The following is a 22,250-nucleotide window of genomic DNA, read 5'->3' as shown; positions in this document are numbered from 1 at the left end:
AAGTCGCACACTCCTTCTAAAACATCAGACTTTTATGATACTGAGGCTCCTCTGTCTTGTCCTTCTCAACCGTGAAGTGTGAAGAGGTTCCTGGAAATGCTCCGAGCACCTCTTGACCTTGTTCTCCTGGACATTTTGTCAATATTCTTAGAGTGGAGCATTCAAAGGACTTACAGCTCTTCCACGTTGCTGACGCGTCCAACTGACGATTGTCTACTGCGAGTGATGGGGAACCCTTGGAAGCTCTGTCTTCTTTTTAGTATTTCAAATGCATTTTCACATTGCTGTGCTTCTCGCAGTAAATGAGTTATTACACATTTTTTATTCAACAAGACTACTTTTGTGAAGGCAGAGCGTTCAGAGAAGAAATCTTGTTTCAAACTTGTAAAGTCTGGTGGGAGGAAAAATCTGCATGCATGACCTTCATACTAAGATTGTCTACTCTGCATCCTGGCCACATCAGTAACATTTTCTAAACTATCTCCATGTAAGACTGGGAGAGAATGCTTGCTTGGGCAATCCTCAAGAAGACAGCAGATGATTCACCCATGGAAAACTGAGCCAGGGCTTTTGAAATCACCTCAGTAGCCTTGTACCAAGACTTCCCTGCTTATTAGAGAATGCTCCAACACTACTGTTAATGTAGGAATCTGTCTCTTTATCTGATATATCAAAATGAGATGCATCATGTAACGAGTCCTGGGACTACCTTATGAGTGGACAGGGCTTGCTATGCCAATCCTAAGGTGCTCTGTTAAGAGGTTTTGTGGTCGAGCAGCCTTAGGCTTAACACAGGAGTGCAAGACATTGGAAAATACGCACACTGGTCAATAAATGAGGCACACTGTTCAAGAAGGTGACCAATTTATAAAAAATAGCAGTGTTTTATTTATATAAATATATATTTATATTCCTCATATTCCTCGGAGATATTCGTTCAGGTGAGTACGTTTTTAAACAGAATTTTTTTTTAGCTCCAGATTTCTGCAATGTTAACCTATGGGAGATCGATCATATGTGGTTTATCGTTTCTTGTTGGCGACGTACGGGTCTCGTCTCCAGGAGTTGTGGTGAGCAAGGTCCAAGGCTGAACACTACCACCGGCACTAGGGCGGCTGGGTGCAGAGGTTCAAAACTGCACCGGGTGCCCAATGTTATCTAACCGAGAACGGTCACGGTAGAAAGAGGCTGCAGGAGGGGCCTGGGGGAGATCTTTGGTCCTCTTCTCCTTGGGGTGTCCGGGTGCTGAGGATCTTTGGGTGTCTGGTTTCTCTGGCAACACTTGCAGTTTAGGGGGCCTGTCGACAGAGGCTGCGGGTGACGTCTGGATGTTCATGAGGGGTCATTACACCGTGGAGTCCAGTACCTTGAGGGCTTGGGGACCACGCCGACACGTTTGCCCACTGGCTGGGGAGCTCTAGTGGAGTTTGGCGGCGTCTTGTTCTGGCGGTGCTGGAGTCCTCTAGATCTTTCTTTTGCTGTCTATAGGGACAGTTCCGCTGTCCCTCTGAAGGTCTTGGTTCCTGGGCGAAGGCAGCAGGTCTCCTGGGATTTGGTGACTCAGCAGCTGCAGGACAAGTCTACTTTTGGTGCAGTAGGCCAAGTCGGCAGGCCTGCAGGGTTGGTGCCAAGTCAGTTGCTGGGTCTTCTGTTCTTGCTGTGTGACTCTTGTCTGTTTTCTTTCTTCGGATCGTCAGGATGAGGTTATCTGGTGGCAGGGACTCCCCTAAATACTCAATTTAAGGGTGTTTGGGGAGTGTAGGGTAGTAGCCAACGGGCTACTGACTCCTGGGTTTAATACGCCCCCTATATGATGACTTCCTGTGGGAAGTGGGCATAACCCTGTCTCAGAATTCCTAACTATGCCACCACAAAGACTGCTTCTCCTGAAATTGTGTCCACCTCAGTTTAGCCCACCTTGGGTGTGGTACTAGCCTGGGGGTGGCACGCCTACCGACTAGCTATCCCCCGCCCCACACCCTGTCCCTTCCAGGCGCCAAAGGGGGCTCTGGACAAAAGGTGAGCTTCCTCTCCTGTGAAGGGAAGCCAGAGTTGCTTACAAAAGTGCCAGCTCTTTGAAGCATGCCGGCCCAGGAAGGCCAATCGGAAGGTTATCCTGAGTGAGGGGAATTCTTCTTCCCAGAAAGGCTTTTGTTCTGTGCCTCCTGAGAGCAGAGGCTCTCACCCTAGGAGGTCAGAACAGTGTTTCGGGTGTAGTAGGCTTGCAGAAACCAGTTGGGGAGCACACCATAGGATTGTAGATTTTCTGGGGACACCTCTGATGTGCCCTCTGGGTGCATGTATTGGTATATCAGACACTGGCATTCGTGTGGGTTTACCAATACAAGATGTTTGATACCAAACATTCCTATTTTCAGTGAAGCCATCATGTAGCTGAGGAACTCCTTTTCACCTGTGTCCAGCACATGTTTTAAAATGGTTTCCCTGGTCACTTGTGCTGGCAGCAATGGGACTGACAAGCACAGGGGCATGTCTGCTCGTGCAGGGATGCCCTCATAAGAAATATTCAGCACTCTGCCTCAGGGCTCCCCATTAGAAGGGCTGTAAAACAGTGCAGTTTGACCTCTAGGACGATGACGTTGAGTAGGTAAAGCACCAACCTATTTGCTGTCAACTCTGGGTTGAAAAGACGTCGCTGCTCCACGCCGACAAGAAGAATTCCGTCAATCACAAAGCTGATGACAAGGACACCCCGGTCGGCGTGAGGAAGGCCTCTGCGGACGGCGATGCCTCGCAGGTCGCCGTCGGGGTCCTTACCGGTTTCCACCCATCCCTACCTGGCGACGTTGACACACCGTCAGTCGCTTGATGTCAATAGACCACCGTTGATCGCCGGTGCACTCCCACAGGTTGATGCCAAGGCGACGTCGAGACACCACCGTATGACGTCCAGACGAGACCTGCCTTCGCTGTGACGGTCGACGAATAGATCGACGTCTGGGGAGGACAGAAGGATAGTCTTCAGGGACTTTGTCAGCCTCTTGAAGGCTTCAGGAGGTGCACAAAAAGAAGGCTGATGTATACATCGGATTCTGAGTATTCCCGAACGAACCTATTCTCCGTCTAGGGAAGTTCCTTCCAACGCTTTCTCCTCCTCAACCTCCACCTCTGCTACCAAATGTGGAACTAAGAACTCTCAAAACTGCGTCCACCTCCACTTCCTAAGCCACCGCCTCCAAGGTCTAGGTCTCGCACTCCACATCGGTCTCACAGACGAAGACACTCCTACTCACTCACATTGTCGGCGTCACAAAGGAAGGTATCATTCGAGACATAGCAGGGACATCTTCTCTTCATGCACAGGGAGTTACACTCCAACATATTCGGACTGCTCTCCCCCGTGTATTTCACCAGTGGATGACAAATCGACCTTTCAAGAGGTTCTGTTGCGGGGTGCTTCCAAATTAAATATCCCAGTGTTCACTCCTACACTGACAGCTTCTGTAATATTTGAAAATCTACAGCAAAAAAAAGCTTCACACCCCTTGTTACCACTTGTCCCCGGGTCTCTTAGAGCCAGCTATGAAAATTTTTCTGACACCTTCAATTAAGTCGGTTCCATCCAGGCTGCAAAAGAAATACCGTCCTCTAGAGCAGGACCCTGCTTTCCTACAGACAGACTCAGCTCTGGATTCTGTCATTGTGGTGGCTGCGCAAAAGCAACCGGTCAAGGCTCCAACCTCTGCAGTGCCACCGGTCAAAGAGCCGAGAAATGGACTTGGTAGGGAGGAAGGCTTGCAACACAGCAGCGACAACCATGAAAGCAGCTAGTGCCACAGCCTTACTAGGCAGTAATGGCCGGGCACTGTGGGAATCGCTCCAACAGTTTGTGGACTACCTAATGGAGACAAAAGAGAGGACTTTAATGAGATCTTGACAGAAGGTCTTATGGTCTCGAATCAAGTCATAAGGGCAGCAGCGGGAACATGTCTTCTTACTGCACACGGGTCTTGCCATGGTGTGGCCCTTCAGCGGCATTCATGGCTGTGGCTCGCGTATCTTAAACCTGAATCACAGCAGTGCATCTTGAATCTCCCGTTTTTCAGGGGCAACTCTTTTCGGCCCTCACGCTGACAGAGATGGCCAGAGGATTCAAACCCCTCTGTGGTATCTGGGCTGCCAGTCAGATACACAACAGTATCAACACTCCTATAAGCCTTATCAGAAACGACAGGTTACCAAAAAGCTAATAAATCTCTGGCTGCTAAGCCTATCGCTCATCCTACCAGAGGAAAGGCAGCTACCGAGGCTTTGCTCCTTAACATACCCATTGCAGAGATATGCAAAGCAGCAACCTGGAAATCAGTTCATACATTCACTAAACACTACTGCTTGGACTCGGATGCTAAGTCAAATGCTCAAGTAGGGCAGGCTTCCCTTAGTAACCTATTTGTTTAAATCGGTCTACCTCTATTCTCTGTCTCTTCCACGGGGTTCTGTAGGGATGGGCTTGCTAATTTATTCGTGCTTAAGACTATACATGGACATTTCCTACAGGAGAACGAACAGTTTCTTACCTGTAACACCAGTTGTCTCTTGGGGGTATTTCCATAAGTCGTTAGCAACCCTCCCTCCCCCCGATGGAATAGACCGAGGAATCCACACATAAAACATGCCTTCACTTCTCATCGCTGTCAAAAAGAACTAAAGTTACTGCCACTAGCTGTGCATGATGGTATACTGGTGGTCTCTGGTTTCTTAAAGGTACAGCTTCAATTTTTAAGACCTATAGTGGCAGCCTATGAGGCTATTCTGTCCTCTACCTTTCAGCTCTTATCATTAAAAAAGGAGTTTTGTGAAAGATTCTTCGGTGTGTTAAACACTACAAAATAGCACAATATAGTATTCTATCACCCTAAATTCACTTCAAGAGGAAGATGCCGCCAGTGTAGCCTATATATTTAGGCTGCATTATTGTCTCTATCTCAAAGTGTCTGTGCGGGCCGTCTTGAAGAAAGGCGAAAAATATCTACTTAAGAAGATATATCTAAAGAAGTGCTCTATGGTCCCTGCACGTGGGCGAGACTATGCAGGTGCTTATGACTTATCATGCAAATACCCCTACGAGAGAACTGGATTTACAGTTAAGAAACTGTTCCATATGAGATATACTAGCTTAAGGAATTTAATGTCTTTATGGGATTTTCCCTGTTTTGTGTAATCATGAAGTCCCATTTACGTTTTTTGTTTGTATGGTTTTAAAGAAATTCATGGCAAATGTGGATTTGTCAATATAAAATGTATATTTTAGCTGTCAGCAAATGTTGCTAAGCTGCATGTTTTCTGGGTAAGTTTTCTTTCAGGTTGAAAACCTATTGTTTTAAAATTACTTTTTGATCCTGCAAATGCATAGATATATTCTACCCTTTGAGTACCCACGATGTACTGGGAGTTTCATCTTCATATATTCTTGTCCGTTTCAGACCTTTGCCAGCTCCTGTGGGAAGTTTGCACCCTTTGAAATAAAGAAGAACATGGCACTTGCACCTCTTTGTCGTGTTGATTTTGACCAGGCTGCCTCAGATAAACTAGATGAGTTGCTGCAGTCACAAATTCTGGAAGTTTCCTACTTGAAAGAACTTAAGTGCCGGAAGGCCTATATTTCAGGGAGAACAGTTGTCCATCACCACATTGTCCCAGCTAACAGGTTGGTGTCCCATGCTACTTCACCTAGCATTAGTTTTAATCCTGCTGTGGTCCACTTGCCATTGCTGATGGAGCTCTTTGATTGTTAAGGTATTTCTTCCTCCGTGTTTGCTGTGGTTTCAGCACACATCAAGCTTTTGTCTTGCTAATGAGCAGTTTGTTAGATCCACCCTTTGCACAATGTCTAGCTAATGTAGTCTGGTCCATTTCCTTTTTCAGTGGAAGCCTACAGGTGTAACACAAGTGTTCATTCTGCGGGATAGGGCAAGTTCAATATTGTTTGCTGCTGTGATCAGGACATAAAAGCAAAGTCCTATGTATAGGATACTACATTACAGTTCCTGTGGTACTGAAAGTCTATTCTCTTGTCTGCTAAAGCGTTCATTGCATCTCTAATTTTCCAGAGTTCCATTAAAGGGGGAGTTGCATGCTAGGTCCCAGGTGGATAATGTGCTCGACCTGCTTATTGACCTCTGACCGTAGGTAATGCTCTTGCCGCCTCATATAATGCTTTAGAGTTCATTCCTAAAGATTTGAACATAAAGAAGTACTTCAAAGTTAGAAATGTTTCCTGCTGTGCTGACCCTTGTATTCATAGTCCTGAGTTTTTTTTTTTTTTTAATTCACTGTTCAGCAATACGTATAAAGATATATGAATCGCTGCTAAATTGGAACAGAGAAAAATGAATGCCTTTGCTGGAAGAGATGATCCCACTGATACTGGATTATCAAAATGTAAAGCTTAAACCCATTTCATTTTCCACAGATGCCAAAGATAAGATGCTGTTTGTCACAGTAGAAAGGCTTGCAGTCGTGACGTTTAGTGAGACACACAGGCAGTGAGCAAGACCAGATCCACTGCAGTTAAGAGCTCGGTTTAGCAGACAGACTGCGTCGTTTGAGTTTTGTAGCCCTTTACTTGCAGGGGCACAACCTAGAAGTTGTATTGAGTGTCTATATCTCAATTTTACACACTCCAATAGGTTTTCTGACTGTTCGAGTAATTTCCCTCAATGCATCTCAAGCAAGTATGTATGCTTGCCCGTTCATCAAATGTTAATGATTTGTTTGTCATCAAAAACTTACTGGTTCAAGTGTAGTTAACTTCAGCAGATGTCCTAATAGCTATATTTAACCAATGTTTGAAGCTCCCAAAACAGGCGTTCAGGAATGTAAGAAGTTGTGGCTTCCAGCTGTGGGGGTAATGCGTAGCCAGTGGCTAACTGGGTTTTGTGCCCAAATCAGCATTGGTGTGTGTGTGGTGGAAAACTGCTAGATCCTGAGTTTTGCCGCTTGGAATAGGGGAGAACAATCATTACTGTGTTATCCACAATTCTAACCCTCCAGGCTCATAATGGGAAGATGGTACTCCACCAAGGCAATACGTGCACAATGTTATCACTTTTTTGCACCTGTGCCATTACCTCCCTATATTGGCGTGCAACGTAAAACAAGACTGTTTTCCGAAAAATTGATTAGCTATATGCAAATCAGTCTTGACCTTGTGCCTCATGGGAACAGTCTAGCCCGAACTGCCAAGGCAGGTCTGCCCTGAAACGGAAATAAGCATTCTGGGACCGTTTTCTGGGTAACACCCTTCACCAGCCAGGCTAGCTTGAATCCAGTGGCAAAGTGAGCAAGGGACCCACGTCTGGGCATACCCTGCCAACTTTGGGTGAACAAAGCAAACACAAGGAGATGATGGACTGAGGCAGTCTGCTCCGTACCGCTCGAGGTCCTGATTGAGAGGGAGGTCGTGGGATTGGTCGCGAAGTAATCACCACCAGCATAGTCTCTCTTCGCACCATGTCTGTCGCCTGACACCACGTGGTTCGAGGAAGGTAGTCGTCGTGCTCTGCCCGTTCTGGGAACCGGGGCGACCACTGCCCAATTTTGTAGATTTTATGAAACCCTCCACTCTATCTTTAGGCAACCCAACTCCACCGGCGTTTCTTCGGGCCCCGCAGACACGCCTGAGGGCTCTAGGCCTTCAATGCTGGCGGCTTCGGCTCTGGCACCACAGGGCCCTCAGGGATCCAGGCCTGGATCTGATCGGCGCCGGTCGACCTCTTGACACCTCCTCTGACACCGAATCCAGTGGCGACACCTCCGACGTGGGCTGTGTCCCCAGGCGACGTCAACCCCACCCACCCCCTCGGTGTGGACACGGAGCCGGATCGGTGTCGACCGGTACTTTTGTACCACTGTTCTCCCCTGGTGTTCCCTATCGCCCTGAGTGGCTACCTGAGGAGGACTGGGGAGGGGTCTGTGGACCCGCTAGCAGACAAGTTAGGAGAACCGGACTGGAGAGAGGAGTTGGGTGAGGCCAGTGGTCTGGACACCTCCCCAGACCATGGCATGCTATCTCCCCCCTACCTTGGCTACGGAGGGTGGTGCATCATACGCAGTGGTGTTGCGTAGGGCAGCTGAGACCTTAACCCTCGAGCTTCCTACGGTGGCAGTCAAGACTAACAACCTGACAGAGGGGCTTCAGCCGTTAGCGGCCTCCTCAGTGCCCCTGCTGCAGTTCAATGAGGGCCTCGGGGACATCCTTTTGGGCACTTAGTCCAAGCCCAACACAGGGGCTCCTGTGGATAGGATGATTGCCCTATGCCACTGCCCGGCCCCAGCCAACCCCATTTTCCTTGGCTGCCACATGGGAGAGGCAGAGGTCAGAGGCCTCTGGCGGAGTCCGGGCTCCACATCAACCTTCTGGAGCTGCGCGCGATCTGTCTTGCACTGAAGGCATTCCTTCCTTCGGTCAAAGAGAGGGTAGTGCAGGTGTGCACGGACAACACCACCGCCATGCGGTACTGCAACAAACCTGGAGGGGTAGGGTCGTGGACCCCATGTCAGGAGGTACTTCGTCTCTGGAAGTGGCTGGAACATCGGTGCATGTCCCTGGTGGTTCACCACCTGGCAGGTTCTCTGAACGTCAGGGCAGACTAACTCTGCTGCTGGTGCATGATGGATCACGAATGGCATCTTCACTCTGAGGTGGTGCAAGGTCTAATTCAGCGGTGTGGAGAGCCTTGGTTGTTGGCTATGTGGGCACCAAGAAATGTCGGGCCGTGCAAAAGCGAAACATCTCCCGATGGGTCGTTCTTTGCATCAAAATCTGGTATCCTTAGCGAAAAGGGAACCTCCAGTTGGGTTGTGCACTTATTCCAGCAGTGCGACGGCAGCCTCACTGCCTTGACACTTGGGGAGGGTGTGGGGGGCGGGCGGGCCTTCATGTCATCTGCCAGGCAGCTACGTTAGCTTCTTTGCACACATTTTCTTAACACTACTGCCTGGACAGCTAAGTCCGGAGAGACTGCTTCTCTGGCTGTTCAGTTCTCCAGACTTCCTGGTGTGAACTTGGTTCGCAGACCCACCTCCGGGGTTGGTTTTGCTGGGGAATCTATTCTAAGCTGAGGAATCCATAACTAATTCTCTCTTTCAGATGAACAAGTTACTTACCTTCGGTAAGGACATATCTGTAAGAGACTTAGATTAGTTATGGATTTCTCACCTACCCCCCCCCCCCCCCCCCCCCACTTGTAGGGTGAGGGACTTCCCTTCAGGGCCCTAGTTTTGTGCACCAGTGGTCAGTGTCTTGCATTGCTGAGCGCTTCTGACGTGGAATGTCATGTAAAGAACTGACGTTAGTGCGCCGGGGCATTACCACGGTGCCAACGACTAACGCGGAGTCGACTGATGCCACCTACCGACACTCAGGGGTACTGCTGAAGAAAAAGTTTGAGGCATATTAGCTGCAGATTACACACTTTTGCATAGATCGCCATCTGGTGTTGGGCCCGGATGTTTGCAGTTTGTTTTTCCTCTTGGAAAGTCTTTGGAAGTCACGAGGTCGGTGACTCCTCCCTTGGTTCGTATTGCGCATGGGCTTCGGCTCCATCCTCCGATTGTTTTTTCCCGCCATCGGGCTTGGATGTAATACTTCGCGCTCCGGTTCCGAACATTCCAGTTCGACGATCGAAGCGGAGTCATCGCTCTCCGCGGTATTGTTTAGATACTGATCTCCTCAATCACCTTCTTCGACGCACCTTCGATTCCAGTCATCGACGGCGGCCTTCGGGCCTATCCAGGCTCCGGTCCCAGCTGATGGAAAGAACTCCATTCAAGAAGTGCCCTCGATGTGAGTCCAAATTCCCCCACACCAATCTTCATGATGTGTGCACCCTCTGCCTCTCCCCTGAACACGAGGCTCGAGACTGTCCCGCCTGCAAGTCTTTTAAATCCAAAAAGACTATTCGAGACCGACGGGCCAGATGGAAAATGGCGCACTCCTCGACTTCCGTTCCAGTTGACATCTTCGGGGACGACGTCGAAGTTCCGGGACACCAGCACACCGAAGAAGACCTCGTCAGTGCTTCCGAAGCAGACGACTCGGATGTGGAGGACATCACCCCGGCGCAGAGGGTCGTGAGTAAAATACCGCCTCCCACACCCGCGCCGACACCCAAAAAGTCTTCGGTCACGCCTTCGCCTTCGGGCCTAGGCAAGACCAAAGACACTGCTTCGAACACCCCACTTTCGGGCCCGGTAACGAAGCCAAGTAAGCCTTCTCGCGGCTCGGGCTCGGGCCAGCCTGCCAGTGGTGCCGAAAAACACCCTTCGGCACCGAAGAAAAGATCGGCCTCTACCTCGACACCGAGCTCCACACCAAAGCCCTCGGTGTCGAAACCCAGCCTCTCGGTGCCGACTAAACATCATAAGGCCCTCGGCACCGACACTCCCGTGCCGAAGCCTGTCTCGGCACCGAACAAAAAATCGGAGGTTCCCAAAAAGCACGGCACAGATAAGCCTAAGAAGCCGTCGGCCCCGAAAACGTTGGCGCCGACCGAACAACCAGTGTCGCAAGAACTTTTTACACCGGATCCTTTGCAAAAGACACTTACCAAGGATCCAAAAACTGGACATTTGGCACTGTCTTCTAAAAAGACAATTGGACAAACCAGCTCCACCTCCAAAGAGGAAGGACTGTGCTACCTCCCCTTTCAGAGTGCCTTCCCCGCCTCCTCCACCCCCACCCCCTTCTCTACCTGCCTCATCGCTCTCCGACCCCGTCTCCGGACCATGATGATCAGGGGGACCCATACTACGACCCAGCAGATGTGCCACAAGACCCCACCCCTACAGGATCCCCAGACCCCTGGGATGATTATTATAATCCAGACATTCCAGATGTCCCACAAGATGACCTATATCCATACAGGCCATCGCCACCAGAAGACTCACTAGGTTTTCACCACCTACTTCAGAGGGCGGCACATTATCACGGGGTAGAGCTACACACTGACCCAGTAGAGGAAGATTTCCTCCTAGATACCTTTGATACAGCACATAGGTCTACTGCTATACTACCTATGCTCAAAGGGGTAATAAAACATGCGCTAGAGGTTTTTAAAGACCCAGTCAGGGCTAGGGTCCTAAACCCACGCATAGAAAAGAAGTATAAAGCTGCCCCTATAGATCCTGCCTACATCAAAGGGCCAGCGCCACTGGATTCCCTAATGGTATCCACCGCAAGAAAAAGATCAAATTCCCAGGCGTCAGGCGAAGCACCACCACCTGACAAGGAATCAAAGCTCCTGGACGCATCAGGAAAACGCACTGCGTCACAGGCAGCTAATATATGGCGTATCGCCAACACTCAAGCGCTATTGGCCAGATACGACAGAGCTCACTATGATGAACTAGAAACCATCATGCACCATCTCCCAGAGAAATATAAAAATAGGGCCAATGAATTAATCCAAGAGGGTAAGACCATAACTAATACCTCTATACGCTGTGCCTTAGACGCAGCAGATACAGCTTCCAGGGCCATTAACACCAGTGTCCTACTCCGTCGACACGCTTGGCTGAGAGTGTCAGGCTTTAAACCCGAGGTACAAGCCTCCATATTAAACCATCCGTTCGATCAGGAACATTTATTCGGTCCAAAGATAGATGAGGCCCTCGAGGATGAAAAAAGATACAGATACGGCGAAGTCTATGGGAGCCCTACAGTCACACCCTCCTAGACGCTCCTTTCGCCGCTCTTCCTTTCGGGGCACGGGCAGAGGCTACTCCTCAGATAGCGCGTCCACGTCCTACAAATCCCCTCCTCAGTCCACCTTCACAAAAGGTTATCAAAGAGGCGGCTATCGAGGAAATAACAATAAAGGCAGAGGCAAAACAAATACCGCCCGCTCTGCCACACCGCCTACCCAATGACTTTCCCCTGCTCCCCCCAGACCATCCCACTCCGGTCGGGGGCAGACTCCAAAATTTCCTTCACGTCTGGGAGTCCATCACATCAGACAAGTGGGTGACCCAAATTATTCGTTCAGGGTACTGCCTGGAACGCACATCTACCCCCCCCCCCCCCCCCCAACATTCCACCCAGACAACGCCCAATGTCACAAGAACATTCCACATTACTAAAACAGGAGGTCTCCTAACCCAGAACCATGGAAAGATCAGACACCCGGACCCAGCTAAGCTCAACCTTGCGATTTGGCTCCTGAAATCCTAGAATTCGGATACCTTAACCTTCCCCCCGACTGTATGAATTTTATCAGAGAAGCTAGACGTCCTACCACTAGAACCTGCTACGCTGCCAAGTGGGAAAGATTTGTTGTTTATTGCCATAACACAATCAACCCTCTAGACGCATCCATACAGCACATCATATGCTACTTACTACACCTACAAAGATGTAACCTAGCATATACATCCATTCGGCTACACCTCGCAGCAATTGCCGCTTACTTACAAAACAGACAGCACCTATCACTTCTCAGAGTGCCTGCCATTAAAGCCTTCATGGAAGGCCTAAAACGAATAATTCCCCCCAAAGTGCCACCCTCACCTGTGTGTAACTTAAATATAGTGCTCACAAGGCTAATGGGACCGCCTTTTGAACCCTTGCACAAATGCGAACTGCAATTCCTCACATGGAAAACAGCTTTGCTTGTAGCCATCACCTCCCTTAGAAGGGTCAGTGAAATACAAGCACTTACTATACAAGAACCTTTTCTCCAAATGCACCCGAACAAGGTTCTTCTACGTACCAACTCAAAATTTCTACCCAAAGTCATCTCCCCCTTTCACCTAAACCAATCGGTAGAATTACCGTTTTTTTTCTCGCAACCTCAAACTGTTGCAGAAAGGGCTCTACACACACTGGATGTTAAAAGGGCCTTGCTTTACTATATCCAGAGAACACAACCTTTCAGAAAGACAAAGCAACTGTTTGTCTTTCTCTCCACCTCATAAAGGCAACCCCATCTCTGAATCCGGGATAGCTAGGTGGATTGTAAAATGCATACAAATTTGCTTCCACAAGGCAAAACGCACGCTATCTGTTCCCCCTAAAGCCCACTCTACAAGAAAGATGGGGGCTTCTATGGCTTTTATAGGGAACATCCCATTAGATGATATCTTCAAGGCAGCTACATGGTTAACACTGCACACTTTCACTAAACATTACTGTGTAGATGTGCAAACCAAGCAACAAGCTAGTGTGGGCCAGGCTGTACTGAAAACACTATTTCAAACCACTGCAACAGATACCGGTGGTCGCCGCTAAGGTTGGGAACTGCTATATAGTCAATGCAAAAGTGTGTAATCTGCAGCTCGTATGCCTCGAACGGAATATGCTACTTACCAGTATGCATCTGTTCTTGGCATGTAGAGCTGCAGATCTACACACGCCTCCCCGGCTACCTTTATCTGTTCGTCTATCTTATTTAGATACAACACACATGGGTTTCTTCACTGTTATTACTACGCTCCATCTTTCCCTGTTGGCGAAAAACAATCAGAGGATGGAGCCGAAGCCCATGCGCAATACGAACCAAAGGAGGAGTCACCGACCTCGTGACTTCCAAAGACTTTCCAAGAGGAAAAACAAACTGCAAACATCTGGGCCCAACACCAGATGGCGATCTATGCAAAAGTGTGTAGATCTGCAGCTCTACATGCCAAGAACAGATGCATACTGGTAAGTAGCATATTCCTTCTCCGGATCCAGTCTGACGCCTTGGGGTAATGCTAAGGTGAGGCAACCATAACTAATCTGTCTCCAACAGATATTTTGTTACCAAAGGTAAGTAACTTGTTCTTCTAGTGGCTCTACTTATTTCTCTAGTTTTGCAGAGTTGATTGGGCTATAAACCAAGCTGCAAGATTTTTGAGGAGTCACAACCACTTAAACCACACTTTGAAATTGCTACACTGCTGCGTGTAGACACAAGGATGAGGTTTAGACTACTTTGTGCTCTTCACAAGGCCTTAAAGGCAAATACTCCAAAATGCTTTCAAAATCTGAAACCCCTCTAAATACAGGGCATTGGCTTGTGCTTAAGTAATATGAAGTATGGAGGAAGGAGTTCATGGGTCCAGAGACCCAGGCGCTATAGTGCATTAAACCTCCGATTAAGACCAGAATCTCCTACCATAAATGAACTAACTAGCATGTGCTATACCTCCTACCTATGGAGAGTCCGGATTCCTCCCTGATGCCTGCAATTATTTTTGACCATGAAATTTTTATTTTCTTTTGGAAGAACAAACTTAAAAGGCACATACAACAGTCCAATTGAACTGGCATCAAGAGGACATATTGTGGATTCAATGACAAGCAGTAGCAAAATCCTCCATCCCCTCCCTTGGCCTCCCGTACCCCTCACCCGTGCCCCTTATTCCACCTCCCCCCCCCCCCCCTTAGAATGAGCCCCCTAACCATTTCCCCTATTCTCTGCGAAACTTTTTGGGGCATCCCCGTGCAGCATATAATGTCCGTTCTTGTGCGGCACACCAGTCCACGCCCTTTCTCCATTTAGCACAATTGGGTGGATCGATCTGCTTCCAGGCGGCAGCGATATTTCTTTTAGCTACTACCAGAGCAGTAGTTGGGAAATATTTTTCATTGCGGGATCCATCCAATCCATCTGTTATCCCCAGCAAAGCCATTTTGGGGTCATGGGGGACCTCCCACCCCAGGACCTCCGTTAATTCAAGCTCAATCTCCCTCCAGTAGCTCCCCAAGTGCGGGCAATTCCAAACCATGTGGAAGAAGTCCGCCGGGCCTACCCCACAGCGGGCGCATGAAGCCTCCGGGGAAAGGCCTGCACGGTAGAGGCGCTCCGGGGTCAGATATGCGGCATGCAGATAATAAAACTGGATGAGCCTCAATCTAGCCGAAGTGGTAATAGTCCTGGGGGGCCTTAAGGGCGTCTCTCCAATCAGCTTCATCCAATGGACCCACCCAGGTCTCCCAGCGCTGCTTCAGCCCTTCCCAGTCTACCGGGGTGTTATTAACCAGGGAACGATAAATACGGGAAATTCCTCCCCTCCCAAGGCACCCCCAGCATCACCTGGGCCTCAGGCGGGCTGTGGTCAGGAATCCGTGATTCCAGAGGGACGTGAGTTTGGATCGCGTGGCGCAGCTGGAGGTATTAATAAAATTGCGAAGGGTGCAATGAAAATCGGCCCTGAAGCTCCTGAAAGGAACACATGCGGCCCCCCTGCCACAGGTCACCTAAGCGAGAGATCCCCAGAAGGTCCCATGCTCGAAACCCCGCTACCTCCCGCAGCCAAGTCCCATGCCAAAGTGGTGTGACCAGGGTCAGTGTCCTTGACCAGCAGGTATGCCGTAGAGCAGCACGCCATGCCAAGAAGGGGGCCTGCGTAACGTCCGAGAGCGACAGGGGGATCACTGCCCCGTAGAGCATGTTTTGAATGGAGGAGAACCCCACGCGCTGTACCTCTAGCCTATAGGCCGGATCATCCCACCCGCCCCAGAACCAATCGTGGACCACCAGAAGCTGAGTTGCAAGATAATACAAATAGAGGTTAGTCATGCTCAGGCCTCCGTCGTATGAAGGGATCCGATAACGGTCCAGGGCCAGACGGGGCCTACCGCCACCCCAGAGAAACTTAGTCGCAATCTTGTCCATCTCCCGGAACCAGGAGAGGGAGCAGGGCGTGTTTTGTAGCATGTATAGGAACTTGGGGAGGATCATCATCTTGTAGAGTGCGATCCTCCCCAATGGGTTCAGTGGGAGCGACTGCCACTTCACCATGTCAGATCTGGTCTTGTTAACCACAGGGGCCACGTTGAGGGCCCAGCAGAGCTCCGGAAGAAGGGTGATCCAGATCCCCAAATATTTAAAGGAGAGTCTCTGGAGGGGAATATCCGACTGCCAATCGAAGCACTCCCTAGACGGGTGCAACGGGACCAGGACAGATTTTTTGGTGTTTAGGCGGAGACCCGATGCCTGTCCGAAACGGCTAAGAATCTGGCGAACACGAGGGCCCGAAACAGCCGGGTCAGAGAGATAGAGAAGGACGTCGTCCGCGTACAGGGCAATCTTATCAGGGACCATACCCAGCCAGTCCCATCCGCGGAGAACCGGGTCCGATCGGACCAGAGCGGCCAGGGGCTCCATCGCCAGGGCGAAGAGATGGGGTGAGAGTGGGCAGCCCTGTCGCGTTCCCCGCCCTATTGAGAACGTGTGAGAGAGAGCTCCATTCACCAGCACTCTGGCTCGTGGAGCCGCATACAGGACCCGGACCATGGCACGAAACTGGGTGCCAAAACCCATGCGCTCCAAGACCTCTCCGAGGTAGACCCAACCCACCGAGTCAAAGGCCTTTTCAAAGTCAACCAGTAGTAGGGCCAGATAAGGAGATAGGTGCTCCCGGTGGGCCAGGGCCAGATACAGGTGCCGCAAGCAGTGCCTAGTCCCTCGAGCCGGCATAAATCCACACTGGTCCGGATGGACCAGTGAGACAAGATGCGGGCGAAGCCGTTGCGCCAGGATGGTAGCGTATATCTTAAGCTTGGTGTTAATGAGAGATATAGGCTGATAATCCGAACAAGATTGTGATGGGGGTTGTGTTTTTGGAAGGACTACTATCGTGGCCGTCTCGGGTGGGAACGAGCCCTTCTCCACCACTTCAGCACAGAGATCCAGAAGCCTCGGGCAAGGATTTCACGGTAGTGGGCATAATATTCCTGTGGGAAGCCGTCCGGCCCTGGGGTCTTCCCGGAAGCCAAGTGACTGATTGCTTTATCGATTTCCTGGAGCGTAATGGGCAGATCTAATGTCTCACTAGCCTCCCCTCTCAATTGCCCAAGATCCGCCCCGCTCGTCCCCATCATCTCCGCAAGGGAGATCCCCGAGCCCGGTATAGTTGGGAGTAATCTGCAAAGGTCTGTGCCACTGCGACAGATTGTGTGAGTCACGCCAGTGGAATCCACAATGGCAGGAATAGGTTTGCGCGAGGGTAAGTGGCCAGCCGCTGGAGGAGCGTACCGTTCTTATCCCCCCCCCCCCCCCCCCCCCCCATCCGTACACCCGGGCCACCGAGGAGCGCCAAAGAGTCCTGGCCGCCTCCATAGAGTGCATACGTATCTCTTCCCGCAGAAAGGCCAGCCGCCGCGCGGCATCACTCAACGCCTCCTGGTCCCGTTCAAGTTCCAAGGCTTGTGCTTCGCAGGCCGTGAGTCGCTGGAGCTGTGTCCGGCATTGCTGCTGCATGTGCCCCCGGGCAGCCCCCCTAATAGTCTTCTTGCCGGCCTCCCAAAGGATGGCCGAGGAGGAGACGGAGCCAACATTATGACGATAATAATTGGTAAGCTCGTCTCCCACTGTTTTCCGAAAATCTTTGTCCTGAAGGAACCAGGCATTCAGGCGCCACATCGGCGGGCGGAAAAGGGAGGTGGGCCGAGAGCGAGAAGCCGTGGCGAGTGGTCCGAAAGGCCCTTTGAAAGAATGCGGGCGTCCTGCACACCCGCACATTCCGTAGACTGGACAAAAATTAAGTCAATCCGGGCGTATGAATGATGTGTCGCCGAGGTGTGAGTGTATTGACTAGCGTGTGGGTGCCAAACCCGCCAGACGTCGCACAGGCCCTGGGCTTCAGCCCAACTCGACAACTGCCTCGCGCGAGCGGCTCTGGCGAGGGAGATCAGACCCGTCGAATCCATACGGGGCGTGTAGACAGCATTGAAGTCCCCCACCTCTCCCCCCTCTAAAATGAGCGAGCCCGCCGGGAGCGTTGGCAGCAAATCTGCGGTGTAGGAAAGGGCAGCCTGCAACAGGGACGGCGCCGTGTACAGGGACATCAAGGTGAGTGGTCGCCCCTCGAGAGTGCCACAAACTGCAACCGCCATACCCTGGGCTAAATGCACCTGGGCCAGTAAAAAGGGAAAGGACCGTCTGATCAGGATAGCCACCCCCCGGGATCCCCTAGCAAAGCCGGAGTGCCAAACCCGGTAATATCCGTAGCGGGTGAGAAAGGGACATTTATTGCCGAGTAGGTGGGTCTCCTGAAGGAGGATCACGTCTATCTCCGTACGCTGTGCATATTTGAGGACAGCCATGCGTTTGAAACGGTCCAAAAGACCATTTACGTTCCAGGACAGTATGCGCATGGCGACCCTAGGAATGGGTGTGTCAGCCATAAGTATAGTCGGGGGCATGCCTAACCAGAGTTCTCGTCTTCTGGAGTAGAGGGAGCGTATCCCTCAGACCGTGGGGAACTCCATAAGCTAAGGGGAGCGAGCCTGGCGCAGGGAGCAGAGTACGATGCCACCCCAGCCTGTGGTGGGGACGGGTGCCATTGTAAGAAGCGCGTCCCTTGTGGGGAACGGATGACCCCGGAGTATATTGCACGGAGGGCCGGGGAGCACGCAGAAAGGGGCCACCCGTAGGGCACGGCACCCACACCAAAACTGAAGGGGGCGCAGGCGCATGGTCTCCCCGGAGGGAGAGACATCGGGAGAGCGGACAGGGGACCAGGTCAACAGGGTCTTGATGCCATAGAACAACAACAATGAGGAATTCATCCCCCACCAACGAAATCCCCCCCCCCTAGGAGGAAGAAACAACCCCAAACCAACCCCCACCCCCCACCCTATACTTAGAAAACAGAAGCATCTGTCGCCCTAACGGTATGTAACAACAACCAAGCTAAAACGCTCTGGCTTGAGCACCTAGTGGACCCCTCAGTAGATTGGAACAAGACAAAATCTCCTGCCCTGGCCGAGAGCTGCGATTGTAGTGAAACACTGAAGCCCAGTCCCTCGTATCACCAGCCTGGAAAAGCAAATCCCTTCCCCCACCCACAAGTCCACCTACATTAAAGGAAAAATTAAATGACTGGACTGCGGGAAAGATCCGTAAGGTCTATTTGTGCGTCTGGCTGGGCTGCAGAGCCCACCCGCAAGGGGGACTCAGTGTGTTGTCCAGTAGCAGCGGCACTTGTAGGTGCAGCCGAAGAGACTCCAGACGCCCGGCGTGACCGGCCCATGGAGCTCATGACGACCGCCTCTCCTTCTGCGCGCCTCCGGGGCAGTGTGCGTCGCCGTCAACGGGTTCTTGACGGCCGGGGCGCTTCCTGTCCCCGACGCCCAGCTGCCGGTGATCCCTGTCCAGATCGATGCAAAGGACGCTCCTCCGTCAGCCAGGTCCAGGCTGCTCGCGGCGTGTCAAAAAATATTGCTTTGTGTTGAAAAATGACCCGGAGGCGGGCTGGGAACTGAAGCTGGTACTGGAGGCCCATGGCCCGCATCTTCTGCTTCACCTCCGTGTAGGATCGTCTGAGCTCCTGGACCTCCCGGGTGTAATCCGGGAAGATCATTAGTGTGATTTTGGTATGTGAGAGTCTCTTTGCGCCTGGCCTCACGGAGAATTGCGTCCCTGTCTCTGAAATTGAGGATCTTTAAGATGAAAGGCCTGGGAGCCAGCGAGCGGTGGGCCCTCTCCACCACAAACCAGGTTGACAGGCTGTCCGCTGGCATCCAGGACTTAAACCAGCGTTCCAGGAAATCATCTGCACGGCCCGATTCTGCCCCCTCCGGAAATCCCACCAGGCGGAGGTTACTAAGCCGTGCTCGGTTCTCTGCATCCTCAGCCTGGCGGTGCAGTTCCTTAGAGTGGGTGGTCAGTTCTCGCACTTGGTCCTGTAACTGACGGATGTCGTCCTCGGCTGTCGATTATTCTTGATTCGGTTTCGGAGGTGCAGGCGGTGGCGTTACGCAGGTCCTGCCGGAGGAGGGCAACGTCGACCTTGATCTCCCCGACCATACCCTCCAGGGAGGGGCGGGAGGCGTTGATGGCCTGCAAAATGGCTGCTAGGTCCGTGTTGGGGGCCGAAGTCGCCTCCTCGGTCGAGCCCGCCCCCCTCTCGGAGGTCGTGTACTGATCAATCCTGGTTTGAGTGGCTGCGGGTGGCGGCCTGGAAGCCCTGTCCCTACCCATGATGGCCGCACCACGGTCAACAGGGGACGTCACGGCCGGACAGTGAGCAACACGGGTACCCTCCGGAGACCCCACAGGGACCAGGGCAGCGGATGGCAGGAGGGGAGGATGCACGGCTGGGGCACCTCGCCCGTCCGGAAGGCTGATTGCCACCAGCAATGCCGATCACGTCCTTGCCCGCCGCCCGAAAAGGCAGCAGAATAGCGCTCAAGGCCGCCGACTAGAAACCCCAGACTCGTGGTCCGCCGGTACCCAGGGCAGTGAGCCGCCTCCTACCGGACAACACAGCCAAGGCCAGATCCACGCCGCCCCCAGCGAGGTCACAGGACCAGAGCAGTCCGTACAGACGTCCAAGCCCTTCAAGGTGGTCCCCGGTGCAAAGGCGGGAAGGACCCCCCCTGTTCCAAGCACCTCGCGGTGGATCCCCAACCACCGATGCCACCACTCAGCCCAGGGCCGCGGGGGCCAGATTCAGTTCAGGTCTGATGCCTGCAATTTAATGGATTTATAAATCCAAATTGAGTTTTCCATTCACAGCTCATTTTCAGTCATCACTCAATAAAAGGAATAGCAATATATTTTTCACTCCTTTTCGTAATAAATTAACATCTCGTATGTAAGATGAACAAAATCTATACGAATGAGCTGTTTTTATTCTGAAAACAAGTGTACATAATAAAGCAGTTAAGAAATTTACCTTACTTGCTGTGCAACTGTTCCTTGTTAAATGATGGAAAGTACTTGATCCTAATTGAATCCTACCTTTAACCTTGATTAATTGGAAGTACCTTCTGAAAATAGAATTATCCCACCCATCGCTCAACCATCACTCCTTTTCCAGTGTTCTTCTAATACAAATTAACCCGAAACGTGACTTGCAGCACGTGTGAAGACCTGCATAAGAGCATGCCAATATGTATTAAGATTTGTGCAATGGGTCACAAAAAAAACTCAATCATCCAACTCAGCTGCTGCCCAGAGATTCCGGACTCTGTACATTTGAAGTCTTAAAAGGAGAAGCATCTTTCAGAAGTTTTGAATCTGTACTTGAAGTTCTCCTTAAAAGGTCCCTGTTAAAGAAGGCTGAGTTTTATGAAAATCCAGAAATGTTAATCTGCAACTTTGATGGTGTAAACCGATGGATTAAACAAACTCTGGCCCACTTCTGTACCAAGTAACTCTCAAAGTAGATTCAGCTGTCCTGTCTGTATAATATTTACTCCTTTTGAAACCTGTAAGAGGGTCTCGTGAAATGGTGAGCATTACTCCTTGTGCCCAGACAGGAACACCTTTCTTGATTAAAGCAAGGCTGAACCTTCTCCAAAAGAGTACGGTGATTTGTGGACTGCATTTTTGTGTGGTGGATAATTAAAACAAATGCTTAATGATGGAATTTTTCAGCCTAATTGATGTAACAACTGACCTTGTTTTTGTGTGATTTATTAGAAATGGTCTAGTTTATTTGCGTAAATTATGGAACCCAGCCAAATGCTGTAAACATTTTTTTGCTTGCACGTGACCCATCATAACTTGGAATTTATTTTTGTTTACGCTACCATATTTTATTTGGCATAACGTACAAGCACAGGGAAAGAGTACAAAAAGAGGTCCTTTCCTACACCTGTGCTACACCTAAGTTTTTGAATTCATTCTGCTGGTTTTTCAACTCTGTAGTGCACTTAGGCCTGCTCTCAAGGCTCCAGTTCATGTGCTCGCAACCTCAAAGTACGTGTGCAGTTCGCTAATACCCGATTGATTCATCTGAGTCCCTAGTATATGGTACAAGGGAAACCCAGAGTTAAAATGTCACTAGTGGACTGCAGCACTTTATTGTGCCACCATTGCGGAGGCCCGGTGAAAACGTAACTAAGCCTGCCACTGCAGCGGAGTACAGTAGCGGAGTACAGCATGTTTAGCACTGCTGATTCAGCAGGGCAAAATAAACAAATTTGCCAGGTCAAATTCTTCCTTTTTAATATCAATAAGCCACCTATGGGAAGGTCTTGGTGGCCCACCAGAAAGGGTGCTTAATACTAAGAAGGGCAGCATGTTCCTTTTGTGTTTAATATGCTATGACGGTGAATACACAATGTTTTTATTGTAGCAATGCGGGTGGTCCTATTGGCTAACGTTGAGTTTCACTAGCCATCGCCCTAAGTGCTAAATTCCATCTCTGATCAACAAAGGTATTGCTTTAAGGTATCAAATTAATTGTTCCATTAAACCCCACTCATTGCTGAGATTGGATATAAGGTAACTTAATAGAAAGGTGACTTTAGAAAGTCACATCTTTGCTGCCCAACCCTCTGGTCTATCTGC

The 22,250-nt window shown here is 50.6% G+C and overlaps 1 protein-coding gene across 2 annotated transcripts in view; it reads left to right on the top strand.

Annotated features, from left to right (window-relative positions):
* Nucleotides 1–22,250, top strand: part of CHAF1A (chromatin assembly factor 1 subunit A) — a 103,088-nt gene that overhangs the window by 41,999 nt on the left and 38,839 nt on the right. For both annotated transcript variants that reach the window (XM_085639262.1, XM_085639263.1), the window contains exon 8: nucleotides 5,445–5,668. In XM_085639262.1, coding sequence (XP_085495388.1) covers nucleotides 5,445–5,668 — 224 coding nt within the window. The remainder of the gene's footprint in view (nucleotides 1–5,444; nucleotides 5,669–22,250) is intronic.

Source organism: Triturus cristatus, chromosome 12 (genome assembly GCF_964204655.1).
Source record: "Triturus cristatus chromosome 12, aTriCri1.1, whole genome shotgun sequence".
NCBI lineage: Eukaryota > Metazoa > Chordata > Amphibia > Caudata > Salamandridae > Triturus > Triturus cristatus.
Note: the sequence above shows the minus strand (reverse complement) of the source record. Positions and strands in the feature narration are given on the sequence as shown.